The 15,592-nt window shown below is 48.0% G+C and overlaps 2 protein-coding genes across 3 annotated transcripts; one reads left to right on the forward strand and one right to left on the reverse strand.

The window, feature by feature from the left end:
• Nucleotides 1-429: 429 nt before the first annotated feature.
• On the forward strand, nt 430-10,278 carry AMN1 (antagonist of mitotic exit network 1 homolog). 2 transcript variants are annotated; one of them, XR_012250933.1, is made up of 8 exons: nt 430-601; nt 4,937-5,072; nt 5,550-5,697; nt 5,779-5,996; nt 6,072-6,128; nt 6,621-6,732; nt 9,360-9,469; nt 9,585-10,278. XR_012250933.1 is itself a non-coding variant. In XM_073650102.1 (7 exons), the coding sequence occupies exons 1-7, from the start codon at nt 567-569 to the stop codon at nt 9,653-9,655; spliced, it is 777 nt and encodes a 258-aa protein (XP_073506203.1). In that variant the 5' UTR covers nt 431-566; the 3' UTR covers nt 9,656-10,278. The 2 variants fall into 2 exon arrangements, 1 of the variants encoding a protein (XP_073506203.1); XM_073650102.1 differs by lacking the exon at nt 9,360-9,469 and having other exon boundaries at nt 431-601.
• A 1,532-nt stretch (nt 10,279-11,810) lies between these two features.
• Nucleotides 11,811-15,250, reverse strand: ETFBKMT (electron transfer flavoprotein subunit beta lysine methyltransferase). The gene is made up of 3 exons (XM_073650103.1): nt 14,963-15,250; nt 14,478-14,608; nt 11,811-14,317 (listed from the first exon to the last, which is right to left on the reverse strand). Exons 1-3 carry the CDS (start codon nt 15,217-15,219, stop codon nt 13,959-13,961), a joined length of 747 nt encoding a protein of 248 aa, XP_073506204.1. The 5' UTR covers nt 15,220-15,250; the 3' UTR covers nt 11,811-13,958.
• Nucleotides 15,251-15,592: the final 342 nt, after the last annotated feature.

Here is a 15,592-nt window from a genome sequence, read left to right on the forward strand (position 1 = left end):
GCGGTGGCCGGCAGCTACCAATCAGCCATATTGACGCCAAATTTAAACACCGCTCTGCTGATTGGTCGCGTTCGCTGGCCGCGACCAATCAGCATTATTGGCACCAAATTTAAACCCCGCTCTGCTGATTAGTCGCGACCGCCGGCCGTGACCAATCTGCGATATAGGCGCAAAATTTTAACACCGCTTTGCTGATTGGTCACGGTTGCCGGCCTCGACCAATAAGCGATTTTGGCGCCAAATTTAAACCGTGCTCTGCTGATTGCGCCCGGTCGGCCGCATACATATTCTAGAATACCCGATGCGTTAGTTATAATAAAAAAAAAATCCTTAGCCTGCAACTCCACCATGCGCCGCTAGAGGGAGCGTTTAGCTCGCATCAGAAGAAAACTACAATTCCCAGAATCCACTTCACCTAAGGGATCGTCTACAAACTGCCAACTGTTTTATTTAAACTGCTCACCATTTTATCATGGGGCAGAAGGAGCCGGTGTGATACGTCTTGTAGCTGCCTGGGCTCTTGTTAGACGGTTCCTGACTGGGAAGCTGACAGTTTGGTGTTGACCATGAGCTGCCGCCAGGTTAACCCTTTATTAGACAGGTAAGGCGGCCCTGGGATGTCACTTATGGACCGGGGGAGGAGGGTTCTGTACCTCATGTTCCCGATATCTGTTAGCGAGGGTTACAGGGGAAGGAGGGGTGTGTTTATATTTACAACCATCTCCTGTGCACATGTTCTGCCTTTTGGTGTCAATAAAGTTAATTGAAACAGTCACAGTGGGAAAGCTGTTTTTTTAACTGCTCTTGTTGCCCATAGCAACCAATCACAGCGCAGCTTTCTTTTCTTCTAATGGTCTTGAAAATTTAAAGTTGCGCTATGATTGGTTGCTATGGGCGTCAAAGAGTGTGTGCTGTATTGGGGTCCCTGGTGGTCCAGCTACCGCAATTTGGGATTTATGCTGAAGAGGGAACAAAAAGCAGCACGTCACACAATGATATAGGACACAAGCCCCGGCTTTGGCTCTTGGACTGCAAATTACATCCCAAAATGCATAGAGACCCCAGACCAGACCCTCTATACTAATACAGACCCCAGACCAGACCCCATATACTAATACAGACCACAAAACGGACCCTCTATACTAATACAGACCCCAGACCAGACCCTCTATACTAATACAGACCCCCAGACCAGACCTTCTATACTAATACAGACTCCAGACCCTCTATACTAATACAGACCCCAGACTAGACCCTCTGTACTAATACAGACCCCAGACCAGACTCTCTATACTAATACAGACTCCAGACCCTCTATACTAATACAGACCCTAGACCAGACCCTCTATACTAATACAGACCCCAGACCAGACCCTCTATACTAATACAGACTCCAGACCCTCTATACTAATACAGACTCCAGACCCTCTATACTAATACAGACCCCAGACCAGACCCTCTATACTAATACAGACCCCAGACCAGACCCCATATACTAATACAGACCACAAAACGGACCCTCTATATTAATACAGACCCCAGACCAGACCCTCTATACTAATACAGACCCCCAGACCAGACCTTCTATACTAATACAGACTCCAGACCCTCTATACTAATACAGACCCCAGACTAGACCCTCTGTACTAATACAGACCCCAGACCAGACGCTCTATACTAATACAGACTCCAGACCCTCTATACTAATACAGACCCTAGACCAGACCCTCTATACTAATACAGACTCCAGACCCTCTATACTAATACAGACCCAAGACCAGACCCTCTATACTAATACAGACCCCAGACCAGACCCTCTATACTAATACAGACCCCAGACCAGACCCTCTATACTAATACAGACCCCAGACCAGACCCTCTATACTAATACAGACCCCAGACAAGACCCTCTATACTAATACAGACCCCCAGACCAGACCTTCTATACTAATACGGACCCCAGACCAGACCCTCTGTACTAATACAGACCCCAGACCAGACCCTCTGTACTAATACAGACCCCAGACCAGACCCTCTGTACTAATACAGACCCCAGACTAGACCCTCTATACTAATACAGACCCCAGACTAGACCCTCTATACTAATACAGACCCCAGACTAAACCCTCTATACTAATACAGACCCCAGACCAAACCCTCTATACTAATACAAACCCCAGACCAGAACCTCTGTACTAATACAGACCCCAGACCAGACCCTCTATACTAATAGAGACCCCAGACCAGACCCTCTATACTAATACAGACTCCAGACCCTCTATACTAATACAGACCCCAGACCAGACCCTCTGTACTAATACAGACCCCAGACCAGACTCTCTATACTAATACAGACTCCAGACCCTCTATACTAATACAGACCCCAGACCTGACCCTCTATACTAATACAGACCCCAGACCAGACTCTCTATACTAATACAGACCCCAGACCAAACCCTCTATACTAATACAGACCCCAGACCAGACCCTCTATACTAATACAGACCCCAGACCAAACCCTCTATACTAATACAGACACCAGACCCTCTATACTAATACAAACTCCAGACCAGACCCTCTATACTAATACAGACCCCTGACCAGACCCTCTGTACTAATACAAACCCCAGACCAGACCCTCTGTACTAATACAGACCCCAGACCAGACTCTCTGTACTAATACAGACTCCAGACCAGACTCTCTGTACTAATACAGACTCCAGACCCTCTACACTAATACAGACCCCAGACCAGACCCTGTACACTAATACAGACCCCAAACCAGACCCTCTACACTAATACAGACCCCAGACTAGACCCTCTATGCTAATACAGACCCCAGACTAGACCCTCTATGCTAATACAGACCCCAGACTAGACCCTCTATACTAATACAGACCCCAGACTAGACCCTCTGTACTAATACAGACCCCAGACCAGACCCGCTGTACTAATCCAGACCCCAGACCAGACCCTTTATACTAATACAGACCCCAGACCAGACTCTCTATAGTAATACAGACCCCCAGACCCTCTATAGTAATACAGACCCTCTATACTAATACAGACACCAGACCCTACAGTATATACTAATACAGACTCCAAACCAGACCCTCTATACTAATACAGACCCCAGACCAGACCCCATAAACTAATACAGGCCCCAGACCAGACCCCCTAAACTAATACAGACCCCAAATCAGACCATCTATACTAATACAGACTCCAGACCAGACCCCCTAAACTAATACTGACCCCAGACCAGACCCCCTAAACTAATACAGACCCCCAAAGCTAATACAGACCCCAGACCAGACCCCCAAAACTAATACAGACCCCAGACCAGACCCCCAAAACTAATACAGACCCCTTAAACTAATAGAGACTCCCTAAACTAATACAGACCCTCTATACTAATACAAACCCCAGACCAGACCTTCTATACTAATACAGACCCCAGACCAGACCCTATATACTGTACTAATACAGACTCCAGACAAGACCCTCTATACTAATACAGACCCCAGACCAGACCCTCTATACTAATACTGACCCCAGACCAGACTCTCTATACTAATACAGACCCCAGACCAGACCCTCTATACTAATACAGACTCCAGACCAGACCCTCAATACTAATACAGACCTCAGACCCTCTATACTAATACAGACCCCAGACCAGACCCTCCATACTAATACAGACCCCAGACCAGACACCCCTAAACTAATACAGTCCCTCTATACTAATACAGACTCCAGACAAGACCCTCTATACTAATACTGACCCCTTAAACTAATAGAGACGCCCTAAAGTAATACAGACCCACCCAGACCCGTCCCCCTAAATAATACAGACCCCCCCCCCAAACTAATAGAGACCCAAGACCAGACCCTAATACAAACCCAGCTCAGACCCTCTAAACTAATGCACACCAGCCCCCATAGTTAATACTGATCCCCCTAAACGAATACAGACCCATAAATAAATACAATTCTTCCATAGCACCAAAACTTACCCCAGAAAAAAGAAAATAGAAACTCCCAAAACTATTTTAGACCCCAGACCAACCCCATTAGACCAATACAGACTAGACTAGACCCCCTGAATAAATACAGACTCCTAAACTAATATGAACCCATAAATAAATTCAGATTATCCCAGACTCCCAAAGCTAAGACACCCCAGATAAAAGCTGTAAACACAGCCGCCTAAACAAGTATAGCCCCCAGACCAGACCCCCTAAACTAATACACATCCCATACTAGACCCCCTAAATAAATACAGACCCCTTAATCTAACACGAATCCATAAATACGGATTCTCCCAGACCACCTAAACTAATAGAGACCCCGACAACAGCTCTATATACAGACCCCTAAACAAATACACGCAAAAAATTACTGCCTTCGGACCAGGCCCCCTAAATTATTGCAGACCAATATACAGACCCTAAACTAATGCAGACCAATACATAGATACAGACTCAAAACTAATGCAGACCAATACATAGATACAGACTCAAAACTAATGCAGACTAATACATAGATACAGACCCTAAACCAAACCTGTCCATAAATACTTATACCAGACCCCCTAAAAACAAAGACTCCAACACCAAAGTCACCGACCTTGCTCATCAGTATATACAGACCCTAGACCAGGCCCCCTATAGATACAGTCTCCCCGCAGCCCTGCATCCACCCCTGTTACAGACCCGCCTGAGGCCCCCGGGGTTGTCCAAGACTAGAGAAACATGACTGCTTTTTATAACCGCGCCATCTGTGCTTAGTATTGCAGCTCAGCTCCATTGACTTCAATAGGGATTGGGCTGCGATACCAGACACAACCCATGTTCAGGGGGTGGCGCTGTTTCTGACAGCAGCCATGTTTTCCTAATCATGGATCCGTTGATCTCTGTGTGTTCTCTGTCTACAGGTGCCTCATCTTTTTGTCAAAAAGCCTCTCCCGGTACGAGTCGTCCGATCTGGAGCCTCTGCCCCCGCACCTGAAGGACAAGCTGATAACACTTCTGTGCGCCCAGGGACTTCTCACCGACTCCAACATCGGATGGGTAAGAAAGTCCCAAAACTGCCATCAGGGTTCTTACAACTTAAAGAGAAGGTCTCCCATGGCACATCACCTGTGGCAGAGGATTAACCCCAAAGAGAGCAAAAGGATGGGGCATGTTAAAATTCAGCATGCCCCATCCTTTTTATTTTTACCCTTCATTATTATCCTCCCTTCATATTGACATCTTACATGGCCGTACCCCACTATAAACAGAAAGAGACAGCCATTCTGGCTGACGTAAGAGATGGTGGTTCAGAGCCCCCTCATGTGAACGTGGCCCATAGTGATCTGGTGATATGGCCGATCAATATAGATCGATGACCTTAACTTAAAGGGGTTATACAGGAACAGGAAAACATGACTACTTTCTACTAGGAACAGCGCCACAGATGTGCTCAGGCCATGACTGGTACTGCAGTGAATGGAGTCATGTCCTTCTCTCCACCCCCTGACCTGAGACTCGGGTTTTATTTTCCAGGTCCTGCACCCCTCCGTAAAAAAACTCGACCTCCGCGACTGTGACGTGTCCGACAAAGCTCTGCAGTTCATATCCCGCTGCCGACAACTCAAGAAAATCAACCTGAACGCCAGCAAAGGAGAGGAGAGGGCCACCATCACTTCTGAGGGTGAAGCTCCCCCTAGTGGTGACATTTTTGGATTTCTCTCTGCACATGGCGGATATAATGTGGTCACTTCTCTCCCTTCAGGAATCACAGCTGTCGCCCAGTCCTGTCCGTACCTCCACGAAGTCACCCTTAAAAAATGTCGCAATCTGACCGACGTCGGCGTCCTAGCGCTGTCGCTGAATTGCCCGCTGCTGCAGATCATTAATCTGAGCGGCTGCATCATGGTCAGCGACGCGTCCCTGCGGGCGCTGAGCGTGAACTCTCCTCTGCTGCACAGCGTGGACCTGTCCGCTACAAAGGTAAGAGCCGCCGCGGCCTGTTACACCCACAACAGAGGGGACCCATGACCATGATGTCATTACTGCCCCCTGCAGGTGACCGATGGCGGCATAATCACTCTTGTGACCGGCAGGTGTTCACAGAATTTAAAGGTATGGTTACGTCCAAAGGGAGTTCTGACCCCTGATCATAACATTTGTGGGAATGCTCAGTCCAGTTTTATAAAAATGAAGCTTAGTTTTCATATATCGAAATGTTTCGCCACTGTGTGCTTCACCTAGTGGCCATCTTCAGCACATCAAAACATTTCGCCACTCCGTGCTTCACCTAGTGACCATTTTCAGCATTCTCTAAATGTTTCGCCACTCCGTGTTTCACCTAGTGACCATTTTCAGCATTCTCTAAATGTTTCGCCACTCCGTGCTTCACCTAGTGACCATTTTCAGCATTCTCTAAATGTTTCGCCACTCCGTGTTTCACCTAGTGACCATTTTCAGCATTCTCTAAATGTTTCGCCACTCCGTGCTTCACCTAGTGACCATTTTCAGTCCCGTTCTCTTAAATGTAGCCGAGTTGCAATACCAGACGTAACCCACGGTCAGGGTGTGGCGCCCTTTCTGAAAGCCTTCCATTACTACCCGCAGGAAATCCACATCGATCGCTGCACGCACGTGACGGATGACGCGGTGGAGGCCATTCTCACTTGCTGCCCCAATATCGACATCCTGCTCTTTCACGGATGCCCACAAACCACAGGTCAGACGACATTACAGATGTTCTGTGCGACGTGAAGTAAGAGGGCGACACTTAAAAGTTTTTAAAAATAATTGAGTGTCCACAAAATCCAATCTATAAAAAAAAAAAATGACAAAAAAAGGCATAAAGCCCCCCCCCCAAAAAATGTAAAAATCCAGAATTACTGCAAAAAATGGAGGACCCATAAAACTGCAAAAAAAAAGAAAAACATCACACAGCGTTGTCTACGGAAAAACATAAAAGTTAATTAAACCAATTTTTAATTGTTTTTTTTTTTAGATATTTCTAAATTTATTTATTTTATTTTTTTTTTTGCTTTTTTTTTCCGCTATTAAAATAATAATAAAAAAGAACCATTATAAATGTGGAATCGCCGCGATCGTAACGACCTGGAGACTCCGGTTAAAAGGGGCATTGAATATTGTGAAAAAGAAAACGCTAAAAACTACATCTGAATTGCATCTTTGGGGGGGTTTTTTAGAATTTTGCCGCTGTTGAAATTTTTTTACGTTTGTGAAAAACAAAAGTGAACTGCGTCAAATTATTATTATTATTTATTTATATAGCGCCATTGATTCCATGGCGCTGTACATAGGAAGGGGTTACATACCAAATACAGTAAACAAACTAACAATGATAGACGATTGGTACAGAGGGAAGAGGACCCTGCCCTTGCGGGCTTACATTCTACAGGAATGGGGAGGAGACAGTAGGTTGGGGGGTTGCAGCAGCTCTGGTGGTGGTGAGGCGGCAGCTCCGGTGGTGGTGAGGAGGCGGCTCCGGTGGTGGTGAGGCGTCAGCTCCGGTGGTGGTGAGGAGGCATCTCCGGTGGTGGTGAGGAGGCGGCTCCGCTGGTGGTGAGGAGGCGGCTCTGCTGGTGGTGAGGAGGCGGCTCTGCTGGTAGTGAGGAGGCGGCTCTGCTGGTAGTGAGGAGGCGGCTCTGCTGGTGGTGAGGAGGCGGCTCTGCTGGTGGTGAGGAGGCGGCTCTGCTGGTGGTGAGGAGGCGGCTCCGCTCGTGGTGAGGAGGCGGCTCTGGTGGTGGTTAGGTGGCAGCAAGGTCATAGCGGACTGTAGGCTTTCTTGAAGAGATGGGTTTTCAGGTTCTGTCTGAAGAATCTGAATGTGGAGGATAATCGCACATGTTGAGGGACAGAATTCAAGAGGATGGGGGATATTCTGGAGAAGTCTTGGAGGCAATTGGGTGAGGAACGAATAAGTGGAGAAGGAGGTCTTGGGAGGACCGGAGATTACGTGAGGGAAAATATCAGGAGATTAGTTCGGAGATGTACGGAGGAGACAGATTATGGACGGCTTTGTAGGTCAGTAGGGAGCCAGTGAAGAGATTTGCAAAGGGGGAAGTGGAGGAGTAGCGAGGAGAGAGCTAGTCGGGCAGCTGAGTTAAGGACGGACTGGAGAGGTGCGAGAGTGTTAGCAGGGATGTTGCAGTAGTCCAGGCAGGAGATGATGAGGGCATGCACAAGCAGTTTAGTAGATTGGGGGAAGGATGGATTCTGGAAATATTTTTGAGCTGGAGGCGGCAGGAGGAGGCGAGAGCTTGGATGTGGGGTTTGAAGGACAGGGCAGAGTCAAGGGTTACTCCGAGGCAGCAGATTGTCGGTACAGCGGAAAGTGTGATGTAATTTATTGTGATAGATAGGTCAGGTAGGGAAGATACATGAGAAGGAGGAAAGATGATGAGTTCAGTTTTGTCCATATTGAGTTTGAGGAAGCGAGAGGAGAAGAAGGAGGATATGGCTGATGGACACTCTGGGATTCTAGACAGGTGACATCTGGCCTGAGAGGTAGATCTGGGTGTCATCAGCGTATAGGTGGTACCGGAAGCCATGGGACTTTATGAGTTGTTCCAGGCCAAGTACATAGATGGAGAAGAGTAGAGGCCCTAGGACAGAGCCTTGAGGGACTCCAACATAGAGGGGGCGGGGTGAGGAGGTAGCGTGGGAGTGGGAGACGCTAAATGTGCGGTTGGAAAGGTATGAGGAGATCCAGGATAGGGCAAGGTCTGTGACACCAGAGGAAGAGAGGATCTGTAGTAGCAGGCAGTGGTCAACTGTGTCAAAGGCAGAGGACAGGTCTAGAAGGAGGAGTATAGAGATTTGTCTGTTAGCTTTGGCTGTAAGTAAGTTGTTAGTAAAATTGGTCAGGGCAGTTTCGGTGGAATGGTGGGGGAGGAAACCAGATTGTAGGTTGTCGAAGAGAGAGTTAGATGAGAAGTGTGAGGAAAGTTTAACATGGACATGCTGCTCAAGGAGTTTGGAATAAGTGTGGTAGTGAGGTTGGGGAGGAGGTGGGGTGGGATGGGGTCGAGTGCACAGGTGGTGAGGTGTGATTTGGAAAGGAGACGGAGTGCGGTCTCCTTCAGTGATGTTGGAGAGGAAGGTTATTGGGGAATGGAATTGGTCTGGTAAACAAAGTGGTTGTGGTGGTCGAACAATAAAGACTTGCCCGCAAAAAAACACAACCTCATATGGACTATTGACCGTAAATTAAGGGAACATCGCCCCCTAGACTCTATGTCCTGAAAAACAGCACATGATGCGAAGGAACTGCACAACATCTGGTGGCAACAGGATAGGAAAATATGAGTAGGAGTTTCTCCCTTGTTCTAGAAAAAAAAGAACATTAGAAGAACGTTGTCGTCTCCGGAGAGCGTGGGAACCAAGGACTCGGGAGAGGAGACTGAGGCTTAACCCCTAGAGACACGAATGAGGCGCAACAGGTCAGCTGGGAAAGCATCACTCCGCTTTCCCAGACGTCTGCATTTCTATGACTTCACATAATTTTAATGTCTTATATTTATTTATTTTTTTGTCGCCCCCCCCCCCCCCCTCCAGATCGTTCGGCCATCGCCATAGAACAGCTGCTGAGATCGAAAAAACTGAGTCAGGTGACGTGGACTGTATAGTGGAGCGTCAGCTCTTGGGACCACCACATGATCGGCACATTCCCGATGTTACGACCATCCTGGGGAACTAAACGCAGCATGAGGGGCCCAAAACACCCCCCCCCCCCCAAAAAAAAAGACAAATATTCCCCAGTTTCTGTTTCTACCAGAATTTCGTTATTAGGTCAAATATTCTGTGTCGATTCATTTCCTAATATCTTCATAGAGGCTAAGGCTCCTTATTTTCTGATACAGAGCAACAAACCCTCAGCGTAGACATAGAGGGAAATGATAATATTTTCGCTGCCTGCAGCCAACACTAGAGGGAGCTCACTACACATCAGGCTAATATTGAGCTCAATGAGAGTTGTATACAGTCAGCTCCCCCTAGTGGTTGCTGCTGGCTGGGAGAATTGTATCTTTGATGTCTTTGCCCTTCAGTCCATGAGAAGAAGAAGATTTCAGGAGAAGTTGGGCGGATTTGGTCATAAGAGTTCGAGTTGCAGGTGACATCTTAGAGAGAAAAAAATACCAAAAGTTGCACTTTTCTGTTTTGTACTGGTTTATATTCTATTGGTCTGTGCTCTGCTGCTTCTGTGTCTCTCCATTGTACTATAAATAAAGTTAGTTTTGTTTGGTTCAAATTAATGTCATAAATACTATAGACATATTACAGCAGTGTGTCAAGGCCGCCAGCAGGGGGTCAACCTCTCGATGCCTCCGTCAGCAGCGCGCCAACCTCTCGACGCCTCCGTCAGCAGAGCGCCAACCTCTCGACGCCTCCGTCAGCAGAGCGCCAACCTCTCGACGCCTCCGTCAGCAGAGCGCCAACCTCTCGACGCCTCCGTCAGCAGAGCGCCAACCTCTCGACGCCTCCGTCAGCAGATCGCCAACCTCTCGACGCCTCCGTCAGCAGAGCGCCAACTTCTCGACGCCTCCGTCAGCAGATCGCCAGCCTCTCGACGCCTCCGCCAGCAGAGCGCCAGCCTCTCGACTCCTCCGCCAGCAGAGCTCCAGCCTCTCCATGCCCCGGCCAGCAGAGCGCCGGCCTCTCAGCGCCTCCGCCAGCGGAGCACCAGCCTCTCGGCGCCTCCGCCAGAAGACCGCCAGCCTCTCGATGCCCCGGCCAGCAGACCACCAGCCTCTCGGCGCCTCCACCAGCCTCTCGATGCCCCCACCAGCACAGCGCCAGTCTGTCGACGACTCCGCCAACAGAGTGCCAGCCTCTCAAAGACCCCGCCTTCAGAGCGCCAGCCTCCCATCACTAGCAGAGTGTCAGCTTCCCATCAACTCCACCAGCAGAGCGCCAGCCTCCTGTTACAGCTGCAGCAGAGCACCAGCCTCTCATTGCCTCTCCCAGAAGAGCGCTAGTCTACGATTGCCCCCCCCAGTAGTGCGCCAGCCTCCCATCCCCTCCCTCAGCAGAGCGCCAGCCTCCAGTCTTCTTGCCCAGCAGAGCACCAGCCTCTCATTGCCTCTCCCAGAAGAGCGCTAGTCTACGATTGCCCCCCCAGTAGAGCGCCAGCCTCCCGTCCCCTCCCTCAGCAGAGCGCCAGCCTCCAGTCTTCTTGCCCAGCAGAGCGCCAGCCTACTGTTACAGCTGCAGCAGAGCACCAGCCTCCAGTCTTCTTGCCCAGCAGAGCGCCAGCCTACTGTTACAGCTGCAGCAGAGCACCAGCCTCTCATTGCCTCCCCCAGCAGAGCGCTAGTCTACGATTGCCCCCCCAGTAGAGCGCCAGCCTCTTGTCCCCTCCCCCAGCAGAGCGCCAGCCTCCCGTCACCTCCCTCAGCAGAGCGCCAGCCTCCAGTCTTCTTGCCCAGCAGAGCGCCAGCCTACTGTTACAGCTGCAGCAGAGCACCAGCCTCCAGTCTTCTTGCCCAGCAGAGCACCAGCCTCTCATTGCCTCCCCCAGCAGAGCGCTAGTCTACGATTGCCCCCCCAGTAGAGCGCCAGCCTCTCGTCCCCTCCCCCAGCAGAGCGCCAGCCTCCCGTCACCTCCCCCAGCAGAGCGCCAGCCTCCTGTCCGTCGCCTCCGCCAGTGGAGCTGCCAGCCATCATTCACAGTCTCCAGTGCTCCACCTGCTGGCAGCTTCAGGTCACAAGTGACGCTACACTGCAGACACATTCAGAACCTGCCATATGTATCTTAGCAAAAAGTCGGGGAGCTAAGGAGGGTAACTTCAGAATCCAACTACACAAGGTTTATTTTTATTCTGTAACCATGGAAACACATAAGACAGCATAGGGGCTGTAGACAAAAAAAAAAGGTTTTAAGCAAGACAATCTCCAAAGATTTTACTTATTTTATTTTAGATTGTGAAAGTCCACATACCCTAATTACATTACAAATCAGGAGAGCGGTAAAGTATTTTACCTCTGCTCCTCCTCTCAGCCAATCAACATTCCTCGAAGAAGTCAGGAAGGTGGAGCACACTTTTCTGGGAGGGACTTAAAGGGATTCTCCAAGAATAGAAAAACAGTGACCATACATTGTCAAATGAATGAGGCCGGGATGCAATACTACAACCCCTGGCAAAAATTATGGAATCACCGTGCTCGGAGGATGTTCATTCAGTTGTTTAATGTTGTTGAAAAAAAGCAGATCACAGACATGGCACAAAACTAAAGTCATTTCAAATGGCAACTTTATGGTTCTAAGAAACACTAAAAGAAATCAAGATTAAAAATGTGGTACTCAGTAAGGGTAATTTTTTTCAGACCAAGCAGAGGGAAAAAATTATGGAATCACTCAATTCTGAGGAAAAAATTATGGAATCACCCTGTAAATTTTCATTTCCAAAACTAACACCTGCATCAAATTAGATCTGCTCGTTAGTCTGCATCTAAAAAGGAGTGATCACACCTTGGAGAGCTGTTGCACCAAGTGGACTGACATGAATCATGGCTCCAACACGAGAGATGTCAATTGAAACAAAGGAGAGGATTATCAAACTCTTAAAAGAAGGTAAATCATCACGCAATGTTGCAAAAGATGTTGGTTGTTCACAGTCAGCTGTGTCTAAAATCTGCACCAAAAACAAACAACATGGGAAGGTTGTTAAAGGCAAACATACTGGTAGACCAAGGAAGACATCAAAACGTCAAGACCGGAAACTTAAAGCAATATGTCTCCAAAACAGGAAATGCACAACAAAACAAATGAGGAACGAATCGGAGGAAACTGGAGTCAATGTCTGTGACCGAACTGTAAGAAACCGCCTAAAGGAAATGGGATTTACATACAGAAAAGCTAAACATAAGCCATCATTAACATCTAAACAGAAAAACACAAGGTTACAATGGGCTAAGGAAAAGCAATCGTGGACTGTGGATGACTGGACGAAAGTCATATTCAGTGTTGAATCGCGAATCTGCATTGGGCAAGGTGATGATGCTGGAACTTTTGTTTGGTGCCGTTCCAATGAGATTTATAAAGATGACTGCATGAAGAGAACATGCAAATTTCCACAGTCATTGATGATATGGGGCTGCATGTCAGGTAAAGGCACTGGGGAGATGGCTGTCATTACATCTTCAATAAATGCCCAAGTTTACATTGATATTTTGGACAGTTTTCTTATCCCATCAATTGAAAGGATGTTTGGGGATGATGACATCATTTTTCAAGATGATAATGCATCCTGCCATAGAGCAAAAACTGTGAAAACATTCCTTGAAAGAAGACACATAAGGTCAATGTCATGGCCTGCAAATAGTCCGGATCTCAAGCCAATTGAAAAGGTTTGGTGGAAGTTGAAGAAAATGGTCCATGACAAGGCTCCAACCTGCAAAGCTGATCTGGCAACAGCAATCAGAGAAAGTTGAAGCCAGATTGATGAAGAGTACTGTTTGTCACTCATTAAGTCCATGCCTCAGAGACTGCAAGCTGTTATTAAAGCCAGAGGTGGTGCAACAAAATACTAGTGATGTATTGGAGTGTTCTTTTGTGTGTTTGTTTTTCATGATTCCATAATTTTTTCCTCAGAATTGAGTGATTCCATAATTTTTTCCCTCTGCGTGGTCTGAAAAAAATTACCCTTACTGAGTACCACATTTTTTTCTTGGTTTCTTTTAGTGTTTCTTAAAGCCATAAAGTTTGCATTTGAAATGACTTTAGTTTTGTGCCATGTCTGTGATCTGCTTTTTTTTCAACAACATTAAACATCTGAATGAACATCCTCCGAGCCCGGTGATTCCATCATTTTTGCCAGGGGTTGTATGCACGACGTATAGACGGGTCAGGCGCTGTTTTTGGAATAAAGCCGCAATGTTTTTACACAGACAGCTCCTTTAAATGTGATTTGATGGGGAATCTCTCATCCATTAGTGATGGTCCCTTCCTGGCTCGTATCTCCACACCGCGCTGGTGCTCAGCCCGTAGTTCTCCTTCTTACTGGACTCCGGTAGGGAATATTCCGCCATTCTCCACAGCTGTTTCTGTATGGGGTGCCCCAGGAAGTGCCCTCGGCCGGGGTCTCCGATCAGTACGGTGGTCCCGTGCCGCACCATACAGCGTCTGAGCCAGCGGTGGAGAGAATCGGCCAAGTGCTCGTCGTAAAACATGTCGCCCAGGGCGATCAGATCCCAGCGCCCCGCGTCCTCACCGATCACGTTCTCCGAGATGAAGGAGGAATTATCGCTGCCGTTTAGTTGGCAGTTCAGAGCGAAGGCGGCTCCTGCGACTGGAGAGAAGGGAGAGACCCCGTAAAGCGAAAAAAAACCTCCAATAAGAAAGGGTTAATGCAGTTGCGCCAAAGAAGAGGCCGGATACATTTTACTGATACTTAGGTACTTGATGACTTAGGTACAGAAGTATCTAACCGCTGATTTTACGCCCCTCACCTGGGTCAATATCATTGGCTGCGACATAAGAGGCTCCTCCCATTTTCGCAGCGATGGATGCGGCCCCACAACCACTTCCCAGATCCAAAACACGTTTGCATCTTACCAGGTCCGGATTGTCCAAGAAGAACCTGTGAATAGACAGAAATAAGCCAGACTGAAAAGAAATGTGTATGTGAACAGGGGGGAGAAATGCTGCGGGTCATTTCATCCGCACGCTGTGGAAGATTTCCTCTTAGAAATTGACTTCTGTTGCGGATTTTAATTAGGAAAAAAAAAATTCAGTGTCATTTTACTAAACCGCCACGAGATGGCGCGCCACAAAAATCTCGTGTGTTATTCTAGAAAATGGCCACCAGAGGCCGGCAAAGAACATCAGCTAAGCCATACTACATAATACATAAATCTCCTGTCATTCCGCAGTACAGCCACAAGAGGGCGAGTGATCCTGACAAGATCAGCCATAAGTCCCCATGCTTTCTTACCTGGCCAGGGCCTGTCCTCCCGGCCAGAATATCGCCCAGTAGGGGTCGCCATAGGGCCAGTGCTCCGGGCGGAGGTGCCAGTATTTACAACGTGGGGTGAGCAGCAGTAATTTAATTTCCGGTGTCAGGTGCTCTGTTACCACCTCGGTATTGTGCAGTATGAAGCTCTGTAGGTAGGTGGCGCTGGTGAGCTGAGCGGCGGAATACAAAGCTTTCCCTCTATAGACTCCTAGCAGAGATCTGCACAGCAGCAACATAACGTAAAGGGGGCGGGGTGTGACGTAAGAGTCACATGACAGGAAGGCCACGCGATACACCTTCAGCCACTGAGTGATTGCGTCTCGTTGTAAACTCCAGAGCTGCACTCACTATTCTGCTGGTGCAGTCACTGTGTACATTACATTACATTACTGATCCTGAGTTACATCCTGTATTATACCCCAGAGCTGCACTCACTATTCTGCTGGTGCAGTCACTGTGTATATACATTACATTACTGATCCTGTACTGATCCTGAGTTACCTCCTGTATTATACTCCAGAGCTGCACTCACTATTCTGCTGGTGCAGTCACTGTGTACATACATTACATTACTGATCCTGAGTTACATCCTGTATTATACTCCAGAGC

The sequence above is a fragment of the Phyllobates terribilis genome, unplaced genomic scaffold (genome assembly GCF_046119375.1).
Source record: "Phyllobates terribilis strain yellow unplaced genomic scaffold, ASM4611937v1 Scaffold_10__3_contigs__length_209671492, whole genome shotgun sequence".
In the NCBI taxonomy this organism is placed as follows: domain Eukaryota; kingdom Metazoa; phylum Chordata; class Amphibia; order Anura; family Dendrobatidae; genus Phyllobates; species Phyllobates terribilis.